Here is a 25432-nt window from a genome sequence, read left to right as displayed (position 1 = left end):
TAATAAATGGAGGTACATGGCATAGTGATTAAATATATGATGTTAGTGGGGTGCCTGGGTGACTCACTTGGTTAAGCATCTGACTCTCGATTTTGGCTTCGGTCATGATCTCACGGTTCGTAAGATGCAGCCCTGCGATAGGCTCTGGGCTGACAGTGTGGAGCCTGATTGGGATTCTCCCTCTCCTTCTCTCTCTGCCCCTACCGTGCTCGTGTCGTCTCTCTGAGTAAATAAGTACACTTAAAAAAATATGGCGTTATTCACACCAGGTCTGAATATCAGTTGTGTCATCCTAGGCAAGGTACTTAACCTCTCTGAACCTCAGTCTCTTCTTCTATAAAATAGGGATAGCATCTGCCTCATTGTGTCCTTATGAGGGTCAAATGAGAAAAAGTATTGAAGGCACTTACATGCAGTTTTGGGCACTCAATAAATGAGACATTTACTTTGCTTGCTTTTGAAAGCACAGAGCAATCACCTAATTTGTCTGTGTTCCCATAGTTGGTCAAAATCATAGGAGACCATCATTGTACTCTGTATCCTTCCTTCATTCATGCATGTATTCATTCATTTTGCAAATATGCACTGGCCCATGCTATGTGCCCAGTTGTGGTCAAGAAGCTGCAAACACCAATGGCAGTAAAAATCACAGATCTGGAAGCAGAAAAGCCTAAGATCAAATCCCAACTGACACTTCCTAGGTGTGTGTTCCTGTGCAAGTTACCTAATCTTGTTAAGCCTCTGTTTTTTCATCAGTAAAGTGGGAATACTAATGCTTCCTGCCTCATCGAGTAGAGAGGATTAAATAAATGCATCATCTAAAGTATTTGCCAAAATGCCCAGCACACTCAAGAATGGTTACCCAATTTCTATTATGTTAACCACTTCTGTTATGGTCATGAATTTGATTAAGAGAAAGACAAATAGTGTAAAGATTTAATGAGATAATAAATGCAAACATTTAGAGGCATACACAACATTTTATAAATATGTCTCAATATAAATGTTACTCTCCTTTTGATGTGTTTTTCAATCATTATTTTAAATGTTTATTTATTTTGAAAGAGACAGTGCCAGCGGGGGGAGGGACAGAGAGAGGGAGAGAGAAAGAATCCCAAACCAGGCTCTGGGCTGACGAGCCCAACATGGGGCTTGATCCCATGAAATGTGAGATCGTGACCTGAGCTGAAACCAAGAGTCAGACGCTTAACCAACTGAACCACCCAGGCGCCCCTCAATCATTTAAAAATATAAAACCTTTTTTAGCTCATTGGTTACACAGAGAAAGGTTAAGGAGTAGATTTGGCTGTGAGCCATATTCCCTGACATAGTGCATTCTATGCAGAAAGGATAAATATGTTTTCATGAGACTTTGTCTCATATATATGTGTACATGTGTTGGGTAGTGGAACAAAATGCATTTATTATTCTGAACAGCATTGAAAAAAGTTTGGAAACACTAGCCTAGAGAAAGTTCTCAGCTATCTGGAAAGGAGCTTTAGGAAATAAATGCCAACTTGCCTTAGCAAGTGGATCATATAGCTTTAATAGTTTTGGGCTTCAGTGGTGTCAATTAAAAAATAAAGTCAGATCGAGATGATGTGTTAAAATAAAATTAATGACGGAAGGGGAAGTTGGGTCTACTGTGGAACAGGATAATGGAGGATGTAAGTGAAAAGAAAAAAAAAAGAAAAAAAAAAGAATTTCTGTCTAGTTTCTGCTCCCATCACTCAGCTGTGAGTGTTCCCAGAACTCTCAGGATTCTGGAGGAAAGGTCACAAGATCAAGGTCAAACATCTGAAAAATGCAGATGCTGTGAGTTTGGAAGGAGAAACATTCCCAAGCATATGCCAGCTTGTGCATTCACTAAAGCAGAGGGCTAACTTAATAATTAAAACTGCAGTGTCTTCCAACACTTAGCTTAATTCAGCAGTTCCCTGCTGCATGTAAAATCCTTGGGGTACCAAACTCAGGCATGCTGAATTTCTCAGCCAGTTAGAGCCAAGAATGTTCTGGATACACGGACTCCAAATTTGGGCACTGACTCCCTTTGGAGCGGGCGGGGGGGGGGGGAGAGTGTTGCTTATAACCACTCTGGGTTTGGCTAAGGCTCCCCTCACCTGGGCAACAGTCCATAAAAATGAGTTTAAAATTCTAGGAATATGCTAAATTTGGAAAGCGAATAATACATTTTTTGGGTCCTCATTCATCTGGCTACAAGATTTTCTGGGGAACAATTTTCCAAAGATGGCACAGTTCAAGGAGCAAGGTTGTTCAGATTCCAGATTGCTTCATTATCCTGAGTCATCTTCTAAAACCCCACCTAGCATTTGCTGGATCAGCTTTGTGGCAAGACAGAGTTGTGCTTTATGGAACTATATATTCGCATTGTGGGCGACTGAAACCATCTGAGAACTCTATGAATGGCTCCATAAAACACGTCTTCAAGTACCATAATGTGATCATAAAACTGGACTTTGTCTCTCAGTTCTTAAAATACTATTAAAATAAATTAAAGGGGAGGAGGCAAGTTCTCCTAACAACGGCACCTTTAATTTCTGAAGCCAGGTTTACAAATTACAATCCTCCCTTCTAACATGTCCTTCGGGACCACCCTGGGCTCCCTGTCACTCAATTTACCAAACACTATTGAACTGGTCTGTGTGGTTTTTTTTTTTTTAATTTTTTCCTTCCTTCCTTCCTTCCTTCCTTCCTTCCTTCCTTCCTTCCTTTCTTTTTTCTTTTTTTTAAGTAAACTCTATGCCCGACATGGGGCTTAAACTCACAACCCCTGAGGTCAAGAGGTACACGATCTACCTACTGAGCCAGAGGGTGCCTCTGGTCTGTTTTCTTGTTCCACTATCCAGTTAGGTGGCAAGGTTCATCCAGGAAAAAAAAAAACAACAACAACAGTGTGTCACTTAGTTCTGTACCATCAGTGCCTAGAAGGATTGATGAAATAAGGATTTAATCAACATTTGTTGAATGAATGAACGAATGGAAACAATCTACCGACTGTCATGGCCATCTTGGAGTATTTAATTCTCTTTTTCAGCTTTGCCCCAGAAAAACTCATTTCAGAACATTTGAAATTGATGTTAGGTAGTTTAACAACCCATCTGTATTAAACAAGTCTAACATCTGACTGACTTCCTTTGTAAAGGGTTCAACCCTGCATTGTTGCCAGCTTCAGGATATCTTCAAACTACCCAAATGTGTGCCAACCATTGCAGCAGCTTTGGTTGGAATCAAATTCCTACAACTATTTGAATTCTTGGAACTCTGAGGTCACTGTAGAAAAGGGGATCGTGATAAGAGCCTGCAGAGGAATCCACCTTCTTGAGGTTTCTTTAGTCCCAAGTTCACACGCACCTTGTCAGTCTTCATCAGGTAGCTAATGGTGTTTGTGACTCACTTGTGTTTATTGTCAAAGCCGCTGAAAGGTAGGCAGACTCTACCTCTACTCTGAACAATTGAAACTGAAAGCTTTCATAAAGACTGAAATTTCTTGGGTTGCTTTTTCCATGTGTTAGTAAAAATCTCCTTTCTTCTGGGATTGCTAAACCTGGACGGTGTAAGCTGCTTCCTGGCTGTCTGGAGAAGGCCAATCTGTGTGTCGTAGGAGAGGACGAGGGCAACAGGGGGAAGCAAAGCCAAGAGACAGAGAAGGAGAAATCCAAGAGCCTTGCTTTGAGCCTCTTCATCTAGCTGTGCTGAAAATTCGCTTCACCTCTGCCTTTCCAGTTATATGGGCTAATCCATTTCCTTTTTTTTTTTTTAAGTTTTAAAATTTATTTTGAGAGAGAGAGAGAACATGAACAGAGGAGGGGGGAGAGAGAGAGAGAGAGAGAGAGAGAGAGAGAGAGAGAAAGAGAGAAAGAGAGAGAGGATCCCAAGCAGACTCCTTGCTGTCAGCACAGAGCCCGATGCAGGGCTTGATCTCACAAAACCCAAGGTCATGACCTGAGGTGAAATCAAGAGTCAGACACTCAACCAACTGAGCGACCCAGGTACCCCCATTTACTGTTTTGCTTAAGCTAGTTCAGCTGGGTTTCTGTCACTGGCAAGCAAAACATCCTAATACAAATGATTAGTTTAGCCCCATTCAGAATCTTAAAGGATCATTAACAGGGCATTGGTTAGATACCTCTTGGAACATTGAAAGATTCAACATTGTTGAAGAAATAAAATATTGTTGAGCTACTGAAAGTGATAAATAAATATAGGTTTATGTTTACAAATAGGAAATTGATAGAATGTTAGCAAGTGAAAAAGCACTGAAAGTATTATTTTATTCCATAAATTAACTATAACTCCCAAAGGGACACAGAAAGAACTTTAAAGAGGGTAGACTCTATATGTGTGTGTTCGTGTGTGTGTTTGTATTGGCCAAAGTCCAGGAGAACATACACTCAAATGTAAAAAGTTATCTCTTGGTAATGGAATTTTAAATAATTTAATGCTGCCTTTTTATTATCTATTTTTTTAAATTATTCTGCCAAAATGAGTATTACTAGGGTATTTTTAAAAATTTGGGCATCCCACCCTTGGCTTCAAAGTGTATTTTCCTCTTCTCTCATTCAGTTCTGTTTCAGTGCAGTAAATTGTTAATGATCTAAAAGAAAGAAGGAGGGACACCTGGGTGGCTCAGTCGGTTAAGCGTCCAGCTTCTGCTCAGGTCATGATCTTTCGGTTTGTGAGTTCGAGTCCTGAGACGTCTCTGTGCTGACAGCTCAGAGCCTGGAGCCTGCTTTAGGTTCTGTGTCTCCTTCTCTCTCTGCACGCTCTCTCTCTCTCTCTCTCTCTCAAAAATAAATAAACATTAAAAAAACAAAACAAAGAAGTAATACAGAGCATGAACAACTTCAATAATAAAATCCTGTATTTTTTTAAGCATCTACCATATTCAAATGACTGTGTTTTCAGAGTTGATGGGAAATGGAAAAGAAATAAAATGTTATCAAAGAATGCAAATATCCTATTCTCAAGGAAATTAACAATATCATCAGGTGTATTTCCAGTGGAATTATCCAGGATGATATTTAGTGTTTTATATAGCTGAACCATTCGCCAAATTTTAGGAGAGATTCCCATGATAAATTCTTGGGTTTCTCTTGGTTCCTCAAACCCAAAATCAAGTTTCAAATCCTGCAGTTATCAATATTTATTTTTCACATGGAAGTGAACCACAACATTATCCAGGATTAAACCCTTTTCCTGGAGTTACTCTTCTGGGTATTAAAAGAATAGCTCACTTGTGATGTTTTGAAAGACACCCTAAGAATTAACTTTTTATTTATACTTGCCTATCTAGAAGTACTGAAGGGAGGGATACTGTGGTTAGAGAAAACCCCCCATCTGCCTCCCTGTTTAAGAAAGAACAAGTTATCAAGTAAATCATAAAAGTGCCTCCCACGGATGACTAGGAGAATGGCCCTTGTGGACATTTTCCTTCTTTCTCAACTAAAGGCTTCAATCTCCTCTGCTGGTCTTCTGCTCCAAATCACCTGTATGGAGTCAGTTACCTTATTAAATACAGAGTATTTATCCTGATACCTATAATTTATGCGCTTTGAAGGCATTCTCCAGGAATTAAAAGGTAATCAATTTATATGTCTTCCTCTGCCGCACAGCTGACCAACTCATTTTCTCTCCTCACGTTTTCAGAAAAATGAAGTGAAATGCCACTTTATTTAAAAATTTTTTTTTTAACGTTTATTTATTTTTGAGACAGAGAGAGACAGAGCATGAACGGGGAGGGTCAGAGAGAGAGGGAGACACAGAATGGGAAGCAGGCTCCAGGCTCTGAGCCATCAGCCCAGAGCCCGATGCGGGGCTCAAACTCACGGACCGTGAGATCGTGACCTGAGCCGAAGTCGGACGCTCAACCGACGGAGCCACCCAGGCGCCCCGTGAAATGCCACTTTAGACCGCAGTGATACATTTCTGTAATCACAACCGGGAAACTTTGGGAAGAAATGCATTTGGGAGAGAGAAAAGAAATGCACATTTTATATTTGTGGGATTTTTTTGTTCTCTTCCCTTTAGTGGAATTGGTTATATGAAAATAAGACCTTAATTTGGGTAGAGTTTATTGGGTTACAGTTTACTTCTCATCCGAATCTACCGTGTTTATTAACAGTTCATTGTTGAAACGCTTATGCAATAACAGTAAAAGTGTGTTTGGCACATCACCTGTACCACAGCCCACAGACCTCCAAACAATTTAGAAATGCTTGCAAATTACTCCTCTGTACATTCCAGTATGGTATTCACGTTGAGTCAATGGATGGGGGGGGGACAGGAGATTGGATTCCAAAGAGGAACACCGTATTCCATCAGATTAAAGGGAAGAGAGAGCATGGTGACCTAATTAGCGTGCACACACTTTGTGACAGACTGAGGAACCCCCAAAATGCTATTATCCGAATAGGCTAAATGGCAGATGACCACATCCTACATTCTCACAGCGCCGTGGTTCTGAGCATGGACTTTGGGTCACGGCTCTGGGTTCATATCCTAGCTTTGTCACTGCCATGCCTGGGAGCAAGTTTCTTTACTTGCTTCACGTTCCTCACTTGAAAATCAAGGTCATTCATGTAAAATCAAGGTCATATTCCTCAATTGTGAAATCGAGCTCACTCTTGTAAAATCGAAGTCATACCTGCCTCACACCATTGTTATGATGATTAAATAAAGTGATGCACATAATGATCCTGGCACATTTAGTAAGTCTCAAAGTTAGATATTTTGTGGTCTTATTTTCTCCATTGGAATGTATTGCCAAAGTCAAAGTCCATAGCATAAACGGAAGAAGCCAAAACACTAGGCTCTCACTTTACATCTATCCAAGAAAAATCTACCTCAAGATGAGATAACTTTGAGTTCTTTCAAGAAAACTATCTATAAATACCTTAATTCTAGCCACCAAATCTAAATGGGTTTTGTGTTAGAAATCACATACAGTTTAATGTCTCAAATTTTTTTTTTTTTTTTTTTTTTTTTTTTTTTTTTTTTTAGTAATCTCTACACCAGTGTGGGGCTTGACCTCACAACCCTGAGATCAAGAGTCACATGCTCTACTGACTGAGCCAGGCCGGTACCCCAGTTTAATGTCACACTTTATCCATGCATTCATGTACTCATTCAGCAAGTAGGTATGGTACACAATCCAAGCAAGGCATGGATTTAGGTGCTGAGGACTCAAAAGTTTGGATAGGATAGATATGATTTCTGCCCCGAATTTACTTCCGCACAGGGACACAGGAACTGGACTGGGTGTAACAGAGTAGATAGGGTCAGAGGAGGCACATAAAGCTTGGGAACATCAGAAACTTAGTACCTGGAAACTGGTGGTTTTAGCTGCTTTGGAGGTTTGAATTATTTCTTTTATGCTGCTGGATTTATAATGCGTCTCTCTCTACCTCTCTCCATTCTGCCCTCTGTAGCCTCAGGTATCCCTTCTTTTCCTGGGGGTATCCCACATCTGAAATCTGAATTGTGCCAAATTTCCAGTCCTTTTCCTTCTCAACTGCAGGGACACCTGGAATCCTCGAGAGGGAAGATGATACCACCGCAGGGACAGGACCTGCAGGACACTTGGTCTCACCCTTCCTGTAGGCTGCTCCAGATGCCAGTGAGAGTTGCATGGGGTGGTAGGGAACTAGGCAGGTGGGGAAATTCTTGGCAAGCAAGCAGGCCACTAGAAGATAGAGAGGGGAACAGGGGAAACACACAAGGTCCGGCTTACTAGTGATTTGTAGGGGCATCTGTGACTCCACTTTCTGGTGGTATGCAAAAATGTGCATTTTTGTGGGGAGATTCATTCAACAACTACTTGAGCATTAATTAGGTACAAGGCATTGTTCTGGGAACTGAAGGCATTGGGAACTACAAGGCATTGTTCTGGGACAGATCAGTAAACCAAACTGCCGAAGTTCCCTGTCCTCCCGGAGCCTACACTCTAGAGGAAGATGTGGACCTTAGGTTTGTTCTCCAAAAGGTTCTGTGCTGTAAAAAATGCTCAGGAAATCAAGGTGCTGGACCTGTGGCCCTCAGTGTTGTATACCAACACCACTTAACCTTACAAGTTCAGAGGACACAGCTCATCCTCTGAGATTCTGATTGGATGGATCTGTGTTTGGGCTTGGGAATAAAGTTTTGAAGCTCCCACTCATTTTGATCCCGTTAAGTTTAAGACAAACGGATTGCTTCTTTGAAAAGAGGCTGGAGATGAAGTTTCCCTCACCAAGAAGAGCCAAGAAAAATTGGCTGCTTCCCTCTTTCACAAATGCTAGGCAATGGGATTTTCAGTTCTGGATGTCTCAGGAAAGAAGCATCAACATTCTTCTCTTATTTTTATTAGCTTAGAATAGCACCCTACAAACTACTTTAAAAATATTTAAATGTGTGCCCATATATCTTAAGCTTTAGAGGAAAGAGAAGGAATTATCATCAACATCTAACTGGAGACCCCAAATGATTTCCTAATTGTTTTTCCAAATACAACTACTACTAATATAAGTTTTTATTATAAGCCTCTTTACAAGTATTCAGTTTACAAGCTAGGCACTTAACAAGTGTTCTCTCATGTAATACTCCCAAGAACCTTGTAAGTTATTGTTATACTTACGTGACAGGGGAGAAAGGAAGGCTCTGAGGGGTCAGGGAGCTTGCTCAAAGTCACACAGAGATTGGATGGGTGGGAATCTAACCACCCTAGGCTGGTTCTCAACCCCAACCACTGCGGCATCCCAGCCTTTCTGAGTCCCATCTACTCCCCTCCCTTGTTTAACACTTGGTATCTCTTCTGTGACCAAAGACGAACATGTATGTCCTAAATCAGCGAGGAAAGAGATGGCTTGGGAGACTCTCCGTGGGGGGGGGGGGAGGGTATTTGGGGAGGGCAGCGTTCCCGGTGCAGGGTATTCTGTCTGCAGCCTCCGAGATCATTCCGAAACCTAGCGGAGGCAAGGCACTCGCTCTGTCCCCACCCCAGGGCGGCACCGATCCCCGGGTTGTGAATTCCGAGAGCTGGCTGTGCAGCCCCCGCCCCCGCAGGCGTCTGGGCGCGGGTGCAGATCGCAGATCCGGGGGTGATCCTAATCTCCTGGCCCCAGGGCGGGTCCGAAGGATTCTCGGCTCAGCCAGCAACCTGAGCCTGGAACAGATGACTGGCTCCAGAAGTCTTTGCTGAAAAGGCAGTTAAAAAGCTAGACCCCTTTTAGGTTGAAGACCTGAAGCCCCTCCAGCCAGTTGGCTCCATTCCCTTGCCTATAGTTTTCCCCGTGGCTTAAAAAGTTGGCTCCAAAGTTTAAGGGGATCCTAAAGTTCACAGGGATCCCAGGTGGGCGGCCAGGGGACCCAGGGCCGCAGAGACACTGGCAGTCCCAGCTCCAGGACCCGAACCGGCGGGCGCAGGCAGGCAGGGAGCAGACGCGCGACTCCGGGTCTCGTACGGCTCTGGGGTACTGAACTGCCTCGGGGCGGTGGGCGGGGGGAGGGGCGGGGGTGGACGAGCCCGGCGGGGTGACCGACAGCGTGGCCAGCCACTGGCCGAGGGCGGCGAGGAGGCTTAGGCAGGCGTGAGTGCGTGCGTGTGTGCGTGTGAGCGCGAGGGTGAGTGTGTGAGCCTCCCCAACCCCCACCTGTTTGAAATGGGTTTAAAATGCCAAAGCCAGGTTGCCTGTACTTGAAAAGTTGCAAACAGTCGGAGTAAAACACGTGCGCGTCCCCCTAGCCCCAAGTGATTGGCTGACTCTAGGGCAAGGCAAGGAAAGGAGGAATAAGAAGGGTGCGTGGAGGGGGGTGAGTTGCCGTCTGCAAGATCGGTTTTAGGACCCAACGGGAAGCACACTGGAATCTCTCCCTTCGGGAAGGAGAGGTGGGGCGGGCCGGCCGGCAGGCGGCCGCGGGGCGCATGCGCGCGCGTCTCCTCTCGCCGGCCGCTGCGCTCGGCGGCGCGGAATAGAATGAACTGTAACAAAACAAGCCGAGCCTTTGTATCTGCTTAAAGGGGCCGCAGGCACTTCCCTCCTGTCCCCCCCAACCCCCGCTCGGCTACCGCGTCTCCAGGGCTCCCAGCAACTGTCTGGAAGGGCTTCCCTCACGCTCAGGAACAGCCCGCCAGCGAGGGAAGGCGAGCCAGGCGGGAGGAAAAGAGAAGACACCGCGTTTCTAAGAGGCAAGAAAGGAAGGAAGGAAGGAAAAAAAATAACCCGAGCGGCGCAGAGTGGACTCTGGTCCCGGAGAGAACGGTCGGGCGCCGGAACGTGGACCGAGAAGCACCGGAATGCAAACAAAGCTCGCGGGCGCCTGTGCAGGGCTCGCGGGGAAGACCAGAAAGTTTGTTTTATGATGGCTTGAGTGAGCGAGTGTGTGCAGGGGAGCGAGGCTGCCAAGTTTCTCCCTCCCGTTGCGTTATTTGGGGGGAGATGTCCCTCCCATGAACCAGCGGGGGGGCCTGGGGGCTTGTGCTGTGGGGGGCACCTGTCTCTCATTTATTATTTTTTTGTGGGGGGAGGAGGGGTGTAACAGCCCATCATGTCGAGAGTGATCCAGAAGAAGAACCACTGGACTAGCAAGGTTCACGAATGCACCGTGAGACGGGGGCCCCAGGGCGAGCTGGGGGTGACGGTGCTGGGGGGCGCGGAGAACGGGGAGTTTCCGTATGTCGGAGCGGTGGCCGCGGCCGAGGCGGCGGGGCTTCCCGGCGGCGGCGAGGGCCCTTGGCTGGGCGAGGGGGAGCTGCTTCTGGAGGTGCAGGGGATCCGGGTGTCCGGCTTGCCCCGCTATGACGTGCTGGGAGTCATCGACAGCTGCAAGGAGGCCGTCACCTTCAAAGCCGTCAGACAAGGTAAGACGGGACGCGCCTCCCGGAGGCGCCCGCAAAACGGGGAGCGGCCTGCGGAGAGCCCCCCGCCGCATCTCGATTTCCCGCGTTCCTCCTCCGAGCGCAGCTTAGAGGGGAAGTTGGGGTCGTGCGCCCTGTCGTGGTGAAATGAGCAAAGTTGTTGAGAGGTTGTGGATTGTTTGCCCACCTGCGTTGGAAAGAGGGGGCTGGGTTTCCTCCGGGCAGCGGAGAGACTTTTCCCAGGCCCGGTTTGCCAACCTGTTATCTCAGCCACCGAGTACAGCGCGGCTTGTCTGCGCGAGGAGGCTTGGCAAACCGAGTCAGGGGCAAAGTGGACGGTCTCCAGGCTTCTCGGAGGAGTGATGCAGCAGGCGCTGCCGCTGCGTTCTTTTGCTACTTATCTGTTGCCAGACCCGGAGAATGGGTACGAACGAGAAGAGGGGTCTGTGGTTACTGACCTCCTCCGTCGGGAAATCTTCCCCAGGGCATCCCTCCAGGTGGGCTGGGGCGTGACCGCCCTGCGGTTCCTATGCCCGCCTCCTGAAGATCCTGCATTCACCCCAGAGATGGATGACGCATGTGTCTCCACCGTGTGGCCCAGCCCCAGGCGTGGGGGGGGGGGGGGGGAGAAGAAGGAGTATTTCTGTCTGCGCGAATCTGGCCCAAGTTTATGCTGCCTTCTCCGCCAACACCATCATCATTGTTGATGATGATAATGGTGGCTACTATTCACTGTTAGCTTACTACGTGCCAGGCTGTGTGTTGAATGCTTTCCTTGGACTATTTTGTTTTGACTGACAATTCTGTGATCGGGTTGTTTTTATAAACCCTATGTTACAGATAAGGAAACTGGGACTGATATTGCATAAGTTATTTGCCCAAGGTCACACAGATACCAGAAGTGAGGGTTTCGGTCAATGCAAGCCTTAAGCACTAGGAGAAAGAGGTGGGGCCGGGGCGGGGGTGGGGGAGGGTGGATATGACCCTCCTGGACTGGGGGGCTTGTTTTCTGGGGAGGGAATGAAGGCAGATTCCTCTCTCAGAAGCCAACTTTTTTGATGGTTGCTGGTGGTGGGGAATCCCTCCTGCCTGAGTTTAGTGCTGGCAAGGGGTTATCCTTGCATCAGTCCAACAGAGAAGGACTTGATTCCCTTAAAGTATCCCTTGCACCACCGAGTGCCATGACATAGGTTCTCCCGCATGAAAGCACCAGAGGAGGTGGCAAAGTTGAGCGTGGTGAAAAGTTCCCATATGTGCTGCGGGCCTGGAAGGGCACGTGGCAGCTGGAGGAATGTGTTAAAGGAAAGGAAGGCTGGGCTGGGCTGAGCTGAGCAGATCCTTGGAAGCAGGCCCGTTCCAGATGAAACAGAGGAGGGGGACAGAAGGAATTGTCAGGCCTTTTGGTAGTTTGGGGAGTGATGGACTGACATTTATAGAAAGCTCCCTCCATTTATGTCTTCATCTTCCACTTGGACACCTCCTCCAAGAAGTCCTCCAGCATCCTGCCAAGCTGAACAAACCCTTCTTCCTTTGGACTCCCCTAAATGTGTACTTTGTAGTTTTTACTTACTCTGATCTATGAGTTAGGCCCCTCCTCATTTCCATACTAGATGGCAAGCTTACTGGAGAGAGACTGTGCCTTATTCATTGTGCATCTCCCCAGGCTTTGCTTGAGGTCTAACACCTCCTTCCCCTGAGAGTGTGTCCTCATCTGTAAACTGGCATTTGTTTGGGTATTACATAAGATGTTAAGTGGAAAGTGTGCAGAGCAGTGCCTGGCACATAGTAAGTGCCCAATAAAGAAGATATATTATGTTTAATTCACTTTGACCAGTTATTTCTCAGTCTAGCTTTTAGCGCTAGGAACCTGGATTATGAACTTAATGCCTGTACCTGGATTGTTAGGACTTGATAGAACTATAGAGAAAACACTGTGTCAAAGCAGTTGGTGGGAACAGCTACAGGTGTCATTTTGGAGAGAGGGTTGGAGGAAAGGCAGGGGTACCTACCCATCTATTATCTGCTTAGTGGGTCCTATGTGGGGCCTTGTTTTTAATGTGCAAGATGATGCATGTGGCTGACCCTCTGTCCACCAGTCATCAAAGATCAAGAGACATAATGCCAGGCTGTCTCACCATGGAACTAAGGAAGGATTGGTCAGATAATCAAGTGTGTTTGAAATCAGACACCTCTGGATTGAAAGGAAACTGTTCTGTCACCAAATGTTATTTCCCTTCATCTAGAACCATTCTATGTGCTGCACAGTACTGTTCATAGCAGGTGTGTGTGTGTGTGTGTGTGTGTGTGTGTGTGTGTGTGTGTGTAAATCTACTTGTTCTACTCAAGATAGCATTAAGATGTGGATGGAATCCATTGCAGTGTGAAAGCTATTTTAGGTAATAATTACATGGGTACACTTCTTTCAACATCTTCATTACAGAAACATGGCACTGGAGAGCATTTCACTAATCTTCTGTTCCCCTTCATGGCGAGAATATGATTTAAATTCTGCGACAGAATTGCTCTTACTATGTCTTCATTACTGTGTTTGAATCATATTAGGTAGGCTCATCCTTGGTATGTGGTAAAGGAAAATGTTACTTTTTTCCACACCCTGAGCTAGCCACTCCCAGGGACACAGGGCACTTTGGGTGCCATCTGTATGGAAATGTCACGGTCTTCCTGTGGGAGAAAATGCTGTTTCTATTTCATGGCAGCTCCCTGGAAAGATGCACAGACTAAAATAGTCTGTAGCAAATGGTATTATATGAAGCAGGACTGAATTGTGAAGGAACCAAGCTCCATGGGTCTACCAGCTTGGACTTGGTTCATTTTAGATGGAGGAGACAGTCTTTTGTTACAAGGTGCTTAAAAAAATGTATGGATACCTGTCTATGTTATATACAGTGTGTTATTTTGTATCTATAATATAGCATGTATATACTTGTTATGCTTTGTAAGTATATATTATGTTCATCTGTAGTGAAATGCACAGATCTTCACTATGTAGTTCCGTGAGTTTTGACAAATGTATATGTTTATTTTATGGTCACTCAAATCAAGATCTAGAATATTCCCATTACCTCACAAATTTCCCTCTTGCCCCTTTCCAGTCCATTCCCCACACTTCCTCCAGAGGCAAAGGCTGTCCTATTTCTTTTACCATGGATAAGGTTTTTTTTTTTTTTTTTTTTTTTTTTATTATTGAAGTTCCTATCAATGAACTAAAGCTCTACAGACTCTTTGGTGTTGGGCTTTTTTTTTTTGCTGAACAAAATATTTTGGAGATTTCATATTGTGTGTATCATTCTTCTTTTCCTCCTCCTCCTCCTCCTTCCTCTTTTTAAAGATTTTAAGTAATCTCTCCACCTAATGTGGGGCTCGAACTCACAACCCCAGATCAAGAGTTAAATGTTCTACTGACTGAGCCAGTCCTGTGCCCCTCATTGTTCTTTTTTATTGTTGAGTAGTATTCCATTGTAGGTATGTGTATATACCAGGGTTTTTTTTCATATATATACACATATATATATATATACACATATATATATATATATATATATATATATATATATATATGTATATATATATATATAATCTCAAGCAGGCTCTGCACTTTCAGTGTGGGAGCCTGACATGGGGCTTGAACCCACAAAGTGTGAAATCATGACCTGAGCTGAAATGAAGAGTCGGACACTTAACTCACTGAGCCACCCAGGAGTTCCTGTACATACCAGTTTTTAAAATATTTTTGCTTGTCAGTAAACATTTGGGCTATTGATCCCTTTTGGCTATTATGAATTGAGATGCCAGAAATATTCCAGTCGCTCCACATTTTTGCCAGTCTTTAATCATCCCTGTCTTTTGAATTCTAGTGTATGTGGAAAAAGAAAATAAGGTAATTAAGGATACTTTGCTATCGGATACAAGCTAAGCACTTGCTTTAGAATGTGCCCGGTCCTTGGCTAAGCTAGTACTCTGTGGACCTTTTGTCTTTTATTCCTCACAACTGGAATCAGATGTCAGAAACTGAGGTCCAGAGTTTGGGTAGCCTTTCCGAGGGTCATACAAGTAGCCGTAGTAGAGCTGGAACTCAACCGTGTTGGATTCCAAAAGCCCATGCTTCTAACTGCTCCATAGGTGGGCCAGTAGGGCCTCCAGACCAGTGGCTGTGGCCTCACTTGGGAACTGGTTAGATGTGCTAATTTCCTACTGATTCTGAACCTCAGGAGGCGGGGCCAATGGGGCAGTTGTTAACAAGCCCTCAGGTGATTCTGAGGCTCACTTTTGAGACTCAATGCCCTAAGGTACAGACTAACCCTGAGCATATGGTGCAGGACACAGGTGTCCTGGGCTCCCAGAACAGGCTCTGCCAGCTTGTGCTACCCTCTCTGGCAAATCACCTTCTTTGGGTGTAAGTTTCTTCATTTTTTCTTTTCCTTTTTTTTTTTTTTTTTTTTGTAAGTCTATTTATTTTGAGAGAGAGAGAGAGGAGCAGAAAGAGAGGGAGAGAGAAAGAATCCCAAGCAGGCTCTGCACTGTCATTGTGGAGCCCTGTGAGTGCGGAGCCCCATGTGGGGCTCGAACTCACAAACCATGAGGTCATGACCTGGGCTGAAACCAAGAGTCAGGTGCTTAACGGACTGAGCCACCCAGGTGCCCCTCTTCATTTCTTTTGTGCCCAAAATAAACGGGTGCGCCGTGGATGTCCTTTGCACTCATAAAATGCTGCAATCCCATGAATAACCCAGACTCCAAAAGTTGAAAATGGTGTGATTGTAGTTTCCCAAACTGGTCACATTATAGGTCATGCTTACATATTTTCGTAGGTGAAGTTTGTGGCTTTGCAAATTACCCAGAAGCCGAAACTGTCCACAATTTAGACAGAATGGAGACAATAAATAAGACACAACTTAAAAACCACACCACCGCCACTGGCCCCTTTCCCTCACTGTCATGAGGGAATTATGACCACATGCAATTGAAAATAGTTCTTTGTGCCTTTTTGTGTTTTGTTTTGATGTTGTGTGTTTATTTTGACCAATTGGGATATACTACAACAGCTCGGTAACGAAATGATTCTCATTTTGAGACAGTGGCCTGCCTGTCTTGGTGTCCCGTGAATTCTGCTTCAGGGTCCCTGGGCTTGCTTTTTCTTCACCCCCAGATGGTCACAAGATTGATTCTTTTCCTTTGTGTCAGGTCGTGTGCTGCTAAATGTTTAATAACCGGCTGCCGTGGAGACAAGCCCCAGATCTGTGGCCTGAGTTCGGAAGAGATGCATGTAATTGGTTCTCCAGGGTCGGTGTGAGCTGGTCCTAGCACATCACTGACCCTGTATAAGATGGCTCTGCAGTCTCATGCGATCCCCTCATCCTGTTTTGTGACTTGTCACAGGTTCGCATTATCTTCTGTTTCTTCTTTTGTTAACATTTTTATTTATGTTAAAGTGATCTCTGTGCCCAGCAGGCGGTTGGTTGAGCTCCTGATCCCGAGATCAAGAGTCACAGATATTACCAGCTGAGCAAACCAGGCTCCCCTTGTGTCTTTTTTATTGTCTGCCTCGCCTCCCCCTAGGATGTAAAACACGGTTGCCTCACTTGTTCACCCTGCTGTTTCTCAGGGCCTAAAATAGTACCTGGGCAAATCCTAGGTGCTCACTAAAATTTGTTGGACGCGTGAATGGATTTTCCTTTGTTGCTTGTTATTTGTATCGCAAGACTAGGTGGTCTTTTATGTAGACTAGGCCATCTACATCTTTCCCCTTTTATTCTCTATTCATCTTTTATTTCTTCTGATTTAAGACCCTGATACGTTTTTTTTTTTCTCATTACCAGATCTTCCAATCAGCTGATTCCCTGTGTCTCATAATTTGTATTGACCCACAAGTTTAATGAATTACCCTGAAGTGTTCCTGCCTATTGACTTTCACTGGAGTTTAAGAAGTGAAATTTCAGATACTGAGCAGACAGGATGATGGGGGGCTTTTCAGTTTTCTGTTGATGTGGGATCTGCTGTGTGTCAGCATCCATAAGAATGACACCTTACCTCTGTTTTCTTGTTGCATTGTCCCTGTGTACAATTTTTCCAGCCAACAGCAAATCAGATCATTGCTGCAGAAAACAGTCTGATTTTTGTCCTCTCTTGCTCTTAAATTGTGCTTTGTGTTTATATGTCTTTTTTTTTTTTTAACTTAAACTTTCAAAATCAATCTTTTTATTCTCCATGCTAAAAGACCACTCTCTGAAGGATATTTTTAGGTTACACTATGGAACATTCCACAGCTTTTATGAAAAAATAATGCAAGGACAGGCGACCCAACTTGTCCATTGTTTCCAGTGGCCATCCTTTGCCAATGGCTATGTTATTTAAAAATAGATTAACTTGACCTTATGAGGCAATGGCATACAGTTGGCTCACTGCATTTGTTGGCATTCATTACCCAGCTGGTTTCAGATGGCAGAATTGATGATATCCACCAAGGGGAATTAAGTGGTTTATAAGAGAAAACATTCTGACATCTCCTTACCGCAAGGGTTTACATGAAGGATGTTGCTTTATAAACGATGGTTATTTAATGCAAAACACCGGTCTCTGATGTTAGTGGTGCCTTCCTTGAGTTTGTATATATGTGTAACAGGATATACTGATTTTTGTATACACTGAGGATAAAGGCTGTCAAATTGGTTAAGGGCTGACATTCACATCCTAAAAAAGTGGGTTATGGCATTTTCGCCTATCTTTGTGCAGCTTCTGTGTGAGATCAATAACCTTGAAAAATCCCTCGTAAACACTGGAGCTTTGCTATACTGCACCCCTATGGATGTCTGCATTGATATCGTATTTCTTGTGAATTTGTTTTGGTGTTTCCACAAACAAACCCCCGTGATATCAAGGACACGCCTATCATATTGGTGTCTGCTTTATCATCAAGTGTCCTGTGTTGAGTCAATCGTGTTCTGGATGCTAACCTTTCTGAAGGCATGTAGCAACATTAGGAGATGGAATTTGAACATTTTATGATTAAATAATCACCTTCTCTTTTTATGGCTAAGTAATTGAAGAACGGAGTAATCCATTACTTATAATCATTTCTGTCATCCTTATCTCAGAGTGAGAACTGACGTCCTCACAGTGACTCACAAGGTCCCCCGTGATCTGGCCTATGCCATTTCTTGTCTCTCCCCATCCATGGCCTCCTAGTCCCCACCTTGACATCTAGAAGGCTTGCTCCCTCATGAATTTCAAGTTTTTACCACATATCACCTTCTCAGTGACACCTCCTTTGCCCACATTATTGAAAGCCTTAACTCCACGCTACTTGTCACTCCCCATAACCTTTTTCTGCTTTATTCCACTCCATTTTACATAGATCATTTCAAGATAAGTAAAATCCTGATTTTGTCCCTCCTAGAATAGAAGTTCTCAGAGGGCAGGGATGTTCTCGATTTGTTCACTGCTATATTCCTAGTACCGAAAATAGTGCCTGGTACGTAGTAGGTGCTCAAGTATTTGTTGAACATCCACTGGCAAATTGAGAACTAGAATCAATCTCTCCTGAGCTCGGTTGCCTCTGAAAATTCCCATATTTGATAGTCTCTGACCATGTGGGTAATTCGTGATGGGTCACATCAACCTTGATCAAGGTTTGTCATTTGAGGTCTGTGGGTGTGGCCAAGTAGAGCTTAGATGATTGATCCAGGATTCTTTTTTTAAAATTTTTATCTATCTGTCTATCTATGTATCTACCTATCTATCATCTATCTACTTATTTTTTGAGAGAGAGAGTGCATGTGCACAAGCAGGGGACGGGCAGAGAGAGAGGGAGAGAGAGAATCCCAAGCAGGCTCCATGCTGTCAGCACAGTGCCCGATGTGAGGCTCTGTCTCCTGAGCTGTGAGATCATGACCTGAGTTGAAATCAAGAGTTGGATACTTAACCAAGCCACCCAGGTGCCACCAGGAACATTCTTGAAGATGGCATTGATGACCATTTTCAGTTGGTCTTCATGTCAGGGGTTTCTGGCAGCACCATATTGAGTATGTCTGGGAACTTTGCAAACTCTCTCATCCTCAAATGGACTGTGAGAGGTTCTTCCCGGCACGGTTAGCTATGTGTTACCACCTCCATTGTCAAGACAAAGAAGTACATGGGAGAATTATTTTCTCCATGCTAAGGTGTCAGCCCTACCATTATTGTCATCCGAGGCCTTTGTGTGCTCTTTAATGGGGCACAGTTATGTTTTCCACAATAAGGCCAATCTTTCAGCCTATCGTGAGACAAGACTTGAAGCCCTCTTTATGGACGGTGGTGTGATGGTGCAACTAAAAGGCAATTATGCGCTGGTTATAAGCCACGTTTCAGAATTATTGCTAGATACAGTGGTAACAGGACACCAATGCTGTAACAAAACCCAGGCATATCAATTTATTGACGTATTGTAGCTGTGTAGATTTTGGATTTAAGCTGGCCTGGATTAGAAGCCAGATTATTAAATTTACTAGCTAGGTGAATCAGGGCAAGGTGTTTCATCTCTTTGCGCCAGGATTTTCCCATCTGAAAATGGGGACCATAATGATACCTACTTCCTAGGGTTGATGGAAGAATAAAATGAGGAGGTTTAAGGAATCCACATGGCATAGGCCCTGGCACATAGTGTGTGCTCTGTAAATGTTGGCTTCTGTTACTGTTTGAATATTCCTCCTTTGAAAACAGTCCAGAGAGAAGAAAGAATCTCTTGAGAGATAGTTGTGGTATAGTTTCCTGGAGAGCTTTTTAAAGTCTAGAAAAAAAGCCCTTATTTTTTCTGCATGATTCAGATGCCACTTTTTGGAAAGGGCTGTGGTTGGATTAGTTCAGACAAGTAAGAAGGAAACCCTGGACCTCACCAGTGACAAGTTGATTTAATTACTGTCATTAGGTCCCTGGTTGCGTATAGGTATAGAGGAAGAAGTCCTTTCTCTATTTCCTGGGGGTCCCAGGGAGAATGGTCTTTGAGAACTTGACACTGAGGTTCTCTGATCTTCCTGGCACTGTATCTGGGTTCTCAAATCAGGAATGCGAGGGCAGCAGTGGGACTTGGGGTTATAAGGGTTTAGAGTCAGACTGGTTGGGTTCAAATCCAGGTTCTGTCACTTCCCAGCTGAGCAACCATGGGCATGTTAACCTCCCAGAACCTCAGTACTCCCAGTCGAAAATGAGAATAATAGCTGCCTTATCGGCTGTTTTTGAGGATTAAATGGGTAGACGTACCCAGAACACTTAGTCCTCTGCTTGGCATACAGGCAGTGTTTACCAGAATTATCTACAAAATAGCAACCATGATGCTTTTCAGTTGAGAAATGGACACCCTTCAGTGAGTTCCTCTAAAGCAGTGGTTTAAAACTGGGGGTGGTTTTGCTTCTCAGGGGACATTTGGCGATGCCTGGAAACATACTTGGTTGTTATAACTCGAGATGTGGGATTGCTGCTGGCAGTTAGGGAGGAGAGGCCAGGGAGCCTGCTGAACATCCCACAGTGTGCAATTCAGCCCTCCTCCCACTCTCCCCAAGAGAGAATTATCCAGCCCCAAATGGCCATAAGGCTGAAGTTGAGAAACGCTGCTCTAATGTATGACTTCAGGGTTGAGACTGGGAATCTGAATTGTGAGCAGTAAACTAATCATAACTATTAATTTATTGACCTTCTGATAGGTTGCTGAGACCCAGGTAAGGGTTTTGCTGAGGGAGATGATGCCATTCTCATTTTAGCCTCGAGGAAACGAGCTGGAGAGGTCAAGTAACTTATCCTCGCCGCACTCCCCCCCCCCCCCCCCCCCCCCCGCCCCAGCCACTGACACAGATAAGATTCAAGCTCAGATCTACCTGTTTCCAAAATTCTCATCCTGGGTTTACACACTAGGAATGTGTTGACTTCGTAGCCAGGAGCCCCTGTGTCCTTCTACTGTGGGGGTCATCGTGGATGCGCCTCTTTCGGGTTGTGCCCTTACCACCTGAGGGCGTTACAGCGCGTCTGTTGACCCCACGAGGATAGTCCTAGAAATGAAAATGGATTCCCAAAGTGTTTGTGGGCCGGGACACCGAGTGTGCCGCTCCATATGGTCAAGTTCTTCTACTTACTTGCCTGCCTGTTCTCCCTCACCAACAATGCTGATTCCTTCCTCCTCTGAGCTCTCTTTTTCTCCCTCCACATACATCTTGATTTCAAGACCACTGTGTCTTGTAATTGCAGATTTGCCTGTCGGTCTGCCATGCTGGATTGTGTGTTTCTTGAATTCCTGAAGGCAGCATCCCTGTTTTCTGTCTGTTTGTAATCTCTGCCCTCTGTAGGTGGGTGAAATATCTGTTCAGTTGCATTCTTTTGAGGGTAACGAGTGGGCATAACTTTTAAATAAATAAAGATTCTTGCCTGAGATCTTGTTGGCTAGAAAATCCGTGGCTTATTTTTAAGGCATATTAAATATACTTAGCCATATGTCTGACTTTTCCATGATGATTTAAGATGGTTCCCTGCCAGTTGTTGTAGCATTTTGAACTGTAGAGAAAATATTGAATTCATTGTGTTGAAGGTCTTAGAGGGCCTTGATTCTGACCAGATGTGTGCAGTGATGGAGCCTGTGGCTTATGTAATGTGGCCACGGAAGGCATCGCTTTGGCTTGATTTAAATAGAGTCAGGATTTTACCACCTGGATTCTTGGCTGAGCGTTAGAATTTACATCTGATAGGGAGCGCAGGCTCCTTTCCTCCTCCAACTATCAGCCTGTTTAAGTCTGTGTGGCTTGGTTAAGAATTCAAAACTCCGGATCAGGTTGTTAAAAAAGAACTTTCCTTGGTGTTAGAGCGTGTGGATTTTTTCTCAACCCAAGCATAGGCATCCAGGTTTTGGTTTCTAATCTTATAAATACTCAAATATTATCATGACCTAGTATGACTGTCAATCACTGTTCATAGTTGGTTTGTGCTTCCACAGCTTATGTTTCTTTTCTCTGTGAAATTTATTTTTTTCCTCACTTAAACAGTGTGTACAATACAGAAAGATGTGAATATGAAAGGAAAACATATCTACATTGTAATTACACTCAGAAATATGTGTTAATACTCTATTTTTATACACACACACACACACACACTTTTTTCTGGTATTTTTTTTGAGAGGTTCTTTTTCTTATGAAAATTGGATAATACAACACATGCTGTTTTATGAATTTTTTTTTTTTTGGTGCCTAAATATCATAGATGTTTTTTCTATATACTACACGTATATGTATTTTGTCATTTCAGTGGCTGTAGAACCATTTCAGGCTGTGCTATATTAAACCATGCTTGGAGGATGAACATTGAAATTTAGGTAGTTTTCTCTTTGTATTTTACACAGCACATTGGTGAATATTGTTATATTTACATTAAAAAATGTAAAAAATGTGGACTTCAGATTTTTTCTTGGTACAGATGTTTAGAACTCTTGGCTCACATGAATTTTATCTTATTACTTTTAAACTCTTTTTAAGATGTTTATTTTTGAGAGAGAGAGAGAGAGAGAGAGAGCGAGCATACACAGGGGAGGGGCACAGAGAGAGAGGGAGACACAGGAATCCGACGCGGATTCCAGGCTCTGGGATGTCAGCACGGCTTGAACCCACAGACTGTGAGATCTTGACCTGAGCGGAAGTGGTACACTTACCGCACCCACCTGGTGCCCCTATCTTCTTATGACTTAATACCCACCATCGTTGCTCTTCAGACAGCATATCAACTTCTATCCTTGGTGCCTGTATGTGAGAGTCTTGTATTTCCTCACTTACCTCAGTTATGACACATACTGCCTAGTTCTAGATTTTTTTCTATTTAATACTAGTCATCACAGACACAAATGCTGACTAGGTATTTCAAAGGGCTTTCGGGACTGGTGGGGACCTGGGGTAAACTGGAAGGACATGCTTGGTTCCGAGGGAGCAGTTACTACTTAGCTTCAGCCTGTTGCTGACAATGTGGCATTGTTGGCCCAGCGTTGCCAGATTTTTCATTTTCAAGAGCATCTAAAAGCTTGAAATGTTAAAAAAAGAACTTTGACAATTTAAAAACGTTGGTCCAAAAGCATGGATGAAGCAAACAAAACACATCTGGGAGCCATATTTGGTCCCGGTGACAAGTTTGCAGCCCCTTGGTTATGTATTTGTGTCTCTTTCACTTGAAGAGCCATCATCTCATTTCTTGTTCCTGTCTGTATTTTCAGGGCCCCAGATAGTGACCAAATCACAGTGAGGGTCAATAAATGTGTGTTGAAGTGAGTACTAAGTTCCAGAAGTGGTCCAGTTTGTCACTCTAGTCTGCTTATGTTTATTGGAGGCCCAGCTGGGGACAGCTCCCCTGTTCTAGTTGTGACGAGCTGGGGAGAGGGTATATTTTGACAGCTGATCATAATTGGTGGCATATTTTGTCTTAGCGTCCTGGTCTACCACGCCTTTAACGGGGTGCAAAATGGCATCTCGACGATGACATTTATATGGATGTATACTGGGAATGGGATACGCTCTCTGCTCTGAGGGGATTTTACTGTGATATGTGTGGCCTTAGAAATAAAAAGAAATAAATGAATTTTATGTGTACCGCATAGATTTTAAAGATAGCAGGATCGTCCCCAATGACACACTTCTCTTGGACATTCTGCAGAGAAATCAGTACCCTGACCTTTACCCCAAGGGTAGATGCTTTCAGAACATGATTAGGCTCTAAGACCAGCGGGTATCTGTTCTGCAGGGCCAGGGCTATATGGTAGAATTTTGGGTTTTGAAAATGAAGGCAGCCTTTCAGTTGCTTTTCTGCCGGCGCAGTGGATTGTCCTGCATTGCATAATTCATGTCACATCAGGCTTGCTGTGTGAGGATGGGGAAAGGGACTTAGGTAATTCAGATTGCAAGTTTAGTCAATGCGGTTTTTCTGTCAAGGAGCCAAGGAAGAAAAGACCTCTATGAAACGAAAACTGAAGTGGGCAGCAAAAGCCCAACATGGAATTCACATTTTGCTAGGTTTCGACTTGGAATATTGTTTCTTTTCTCTCCTTCCCTCATCCCCTTCCCTCTCTTCATACCCGATTCAGAATAAGAACATTCTAATAGACTGTGTAGGAATTCGAATCTTAGGTAGGAGATTGTCTGTGCAATCCAGGGCTTGAGAGGTGAGACAGAACTAAGGAGAGGGGCTGGGTGGCTTAGCCAGTTGAGTTTTTTTTTTTTTTTAATTTTTAAAAAATGTTTATTTTTGAGACAGAGTTGAGTAGGGGAGGGCAGAGAGAGGGAGACACAGAATCGGAAGCAGGCTCCAGGCTCTGAGGTGTCAGCACACAGCCCATTTCCGGGCTGAAACCCATGAACCATGGGATCACGACCTGAGCTGAAGGCAGACACTTAACCGACTGAGCCATCCAGGCCCCCCAAGTGTCTGTCTGACTCTTGATTTCGACTCAGGTCATGATTGCATGGCTCAAGTCTTGAGTTGGGCTGTGCTGATAGAACAGAGCCTGCTTGGGATTCTCTCTCTCCCTCCCTCTGCCCTCCCCGCCTCTAAACTAAATAAATACACTTAAAAAAAAAAAAAAAAAAAAGAAGTAAGGAGAGTTTTCGTCTTGAGGCTGCTATATGCCCTGATCCAATTCCTTGGTTATGATAACAGCTTTTGGGACACCCAGAATTCCCCCAAGTTGGCATGAAATTTGGATTCTTTTCTACTTTAAAATGCTCAAATTAGGGCCGCCTGGGTCGCTCAGCTGGTTAAGTGTATGCTTCAGCTCAGGTCATGATCTCACAGCTCGTGAGTTCGAGCCCCGCGTCGGGCTCTGTGCTGACAGCTCAGAGCCTGGAGCCTGCTTCGGATTCTGTGTCTCCCTCTCTGTCTGCCTCTCCCCTGCTTGTGCTCTGTCTTTCTCTCTCTCTCTTTCAAAATAATAAATAAACATTAAAAAAATTTTTTAAAAGCTCAAGATTAAGATGTAGCTGGAAAAGCTTATATTCCATGGTGTTTTAGGCCAGGTGATCCTTGATACAATTCCTGAGCTTTGGTCTTTGGTAAAGGGAGAAGAGTCTCTAGCCATGCTGAATGAGACCATAGTGCACAGACATAGTTAGGCACCTCCACAGTGTATATGAAAAGCACAGAGTGTTATCTCAACATCGATGTGTTATCTATGTTTATATCGTTATTTATAAGAGAATAGTCAGAGAGATCGGATGCCCAGCAAAGGAAATATTCATATAGGTATTGCCTATTTCTGTCTCTCTGAAGTGTGGGAGAATACTGCCCTAAGGAAGAAAGGCCTAGCTTTCTTAAGCAATGTGAATGAGTTTCTGATACATTTTACCAAAAAATGTAAGCTCAAGGGGCGCCTGGCCGGCTCATTCAGTAGAGCATGCAACTCTGTCTTGAGTCGTGAGTTCGAGCCCCACGTTGCGGGTAGAGGTTACTTAAAAAAAAATAAATAACATAAGCTCAAGCTATTCTATGTGAAATAATTATCTCTAAGGAAGATGATTGTGGGAAGAAGGCATTAATGGGAATGATAGTTGTTTTTTTTTACTATTGGAGTCT

General features: G+C 44.2%; 1 protein-coding gene across 1 annotated transcript in view; it reads left to right on the top strand.

Annotated features, from left to right (window-relative positions):
- Nucleotides 1–9947: 9947 nt before the first annotated feature.
- The window catches only part of MAGI1 (membrane associated guanylate kinase, WW and PDZ domain containing 1), a 635623-nt gene continuing 620138 nt past the window's right edge, over nt 9948–25432 (top strand). The window contains 1 exon segment of the mRNA XM_030307184.1: nt 9948–10855. Coding sequence (XP_030163044.1) covers nt 10543–10855 — 313 coding nt within the window. The 5' untranslated portion in view covers nt 9948–10542.

Source organism: Lynx canadensis, chromosome A2, assembly GCF_007474595.2.
Source record: "Lynx canadensis isolate LIC74 chromosome A2, mLynCan4.pri.v2, whole genome shotgun sequence".
In the NCBI taxonomy this organism is placed as follows: Eukaryota; Metazoa; Chordata; class Mammalia; order Carnivora; family Felidae; genus Lynx; species Lynx canadensis.
The sequence above is the reverse complement of the archived record's forward strand: the minus strand, read 5'-3'. Positions and strand labels throughout refer to the sequence as shown.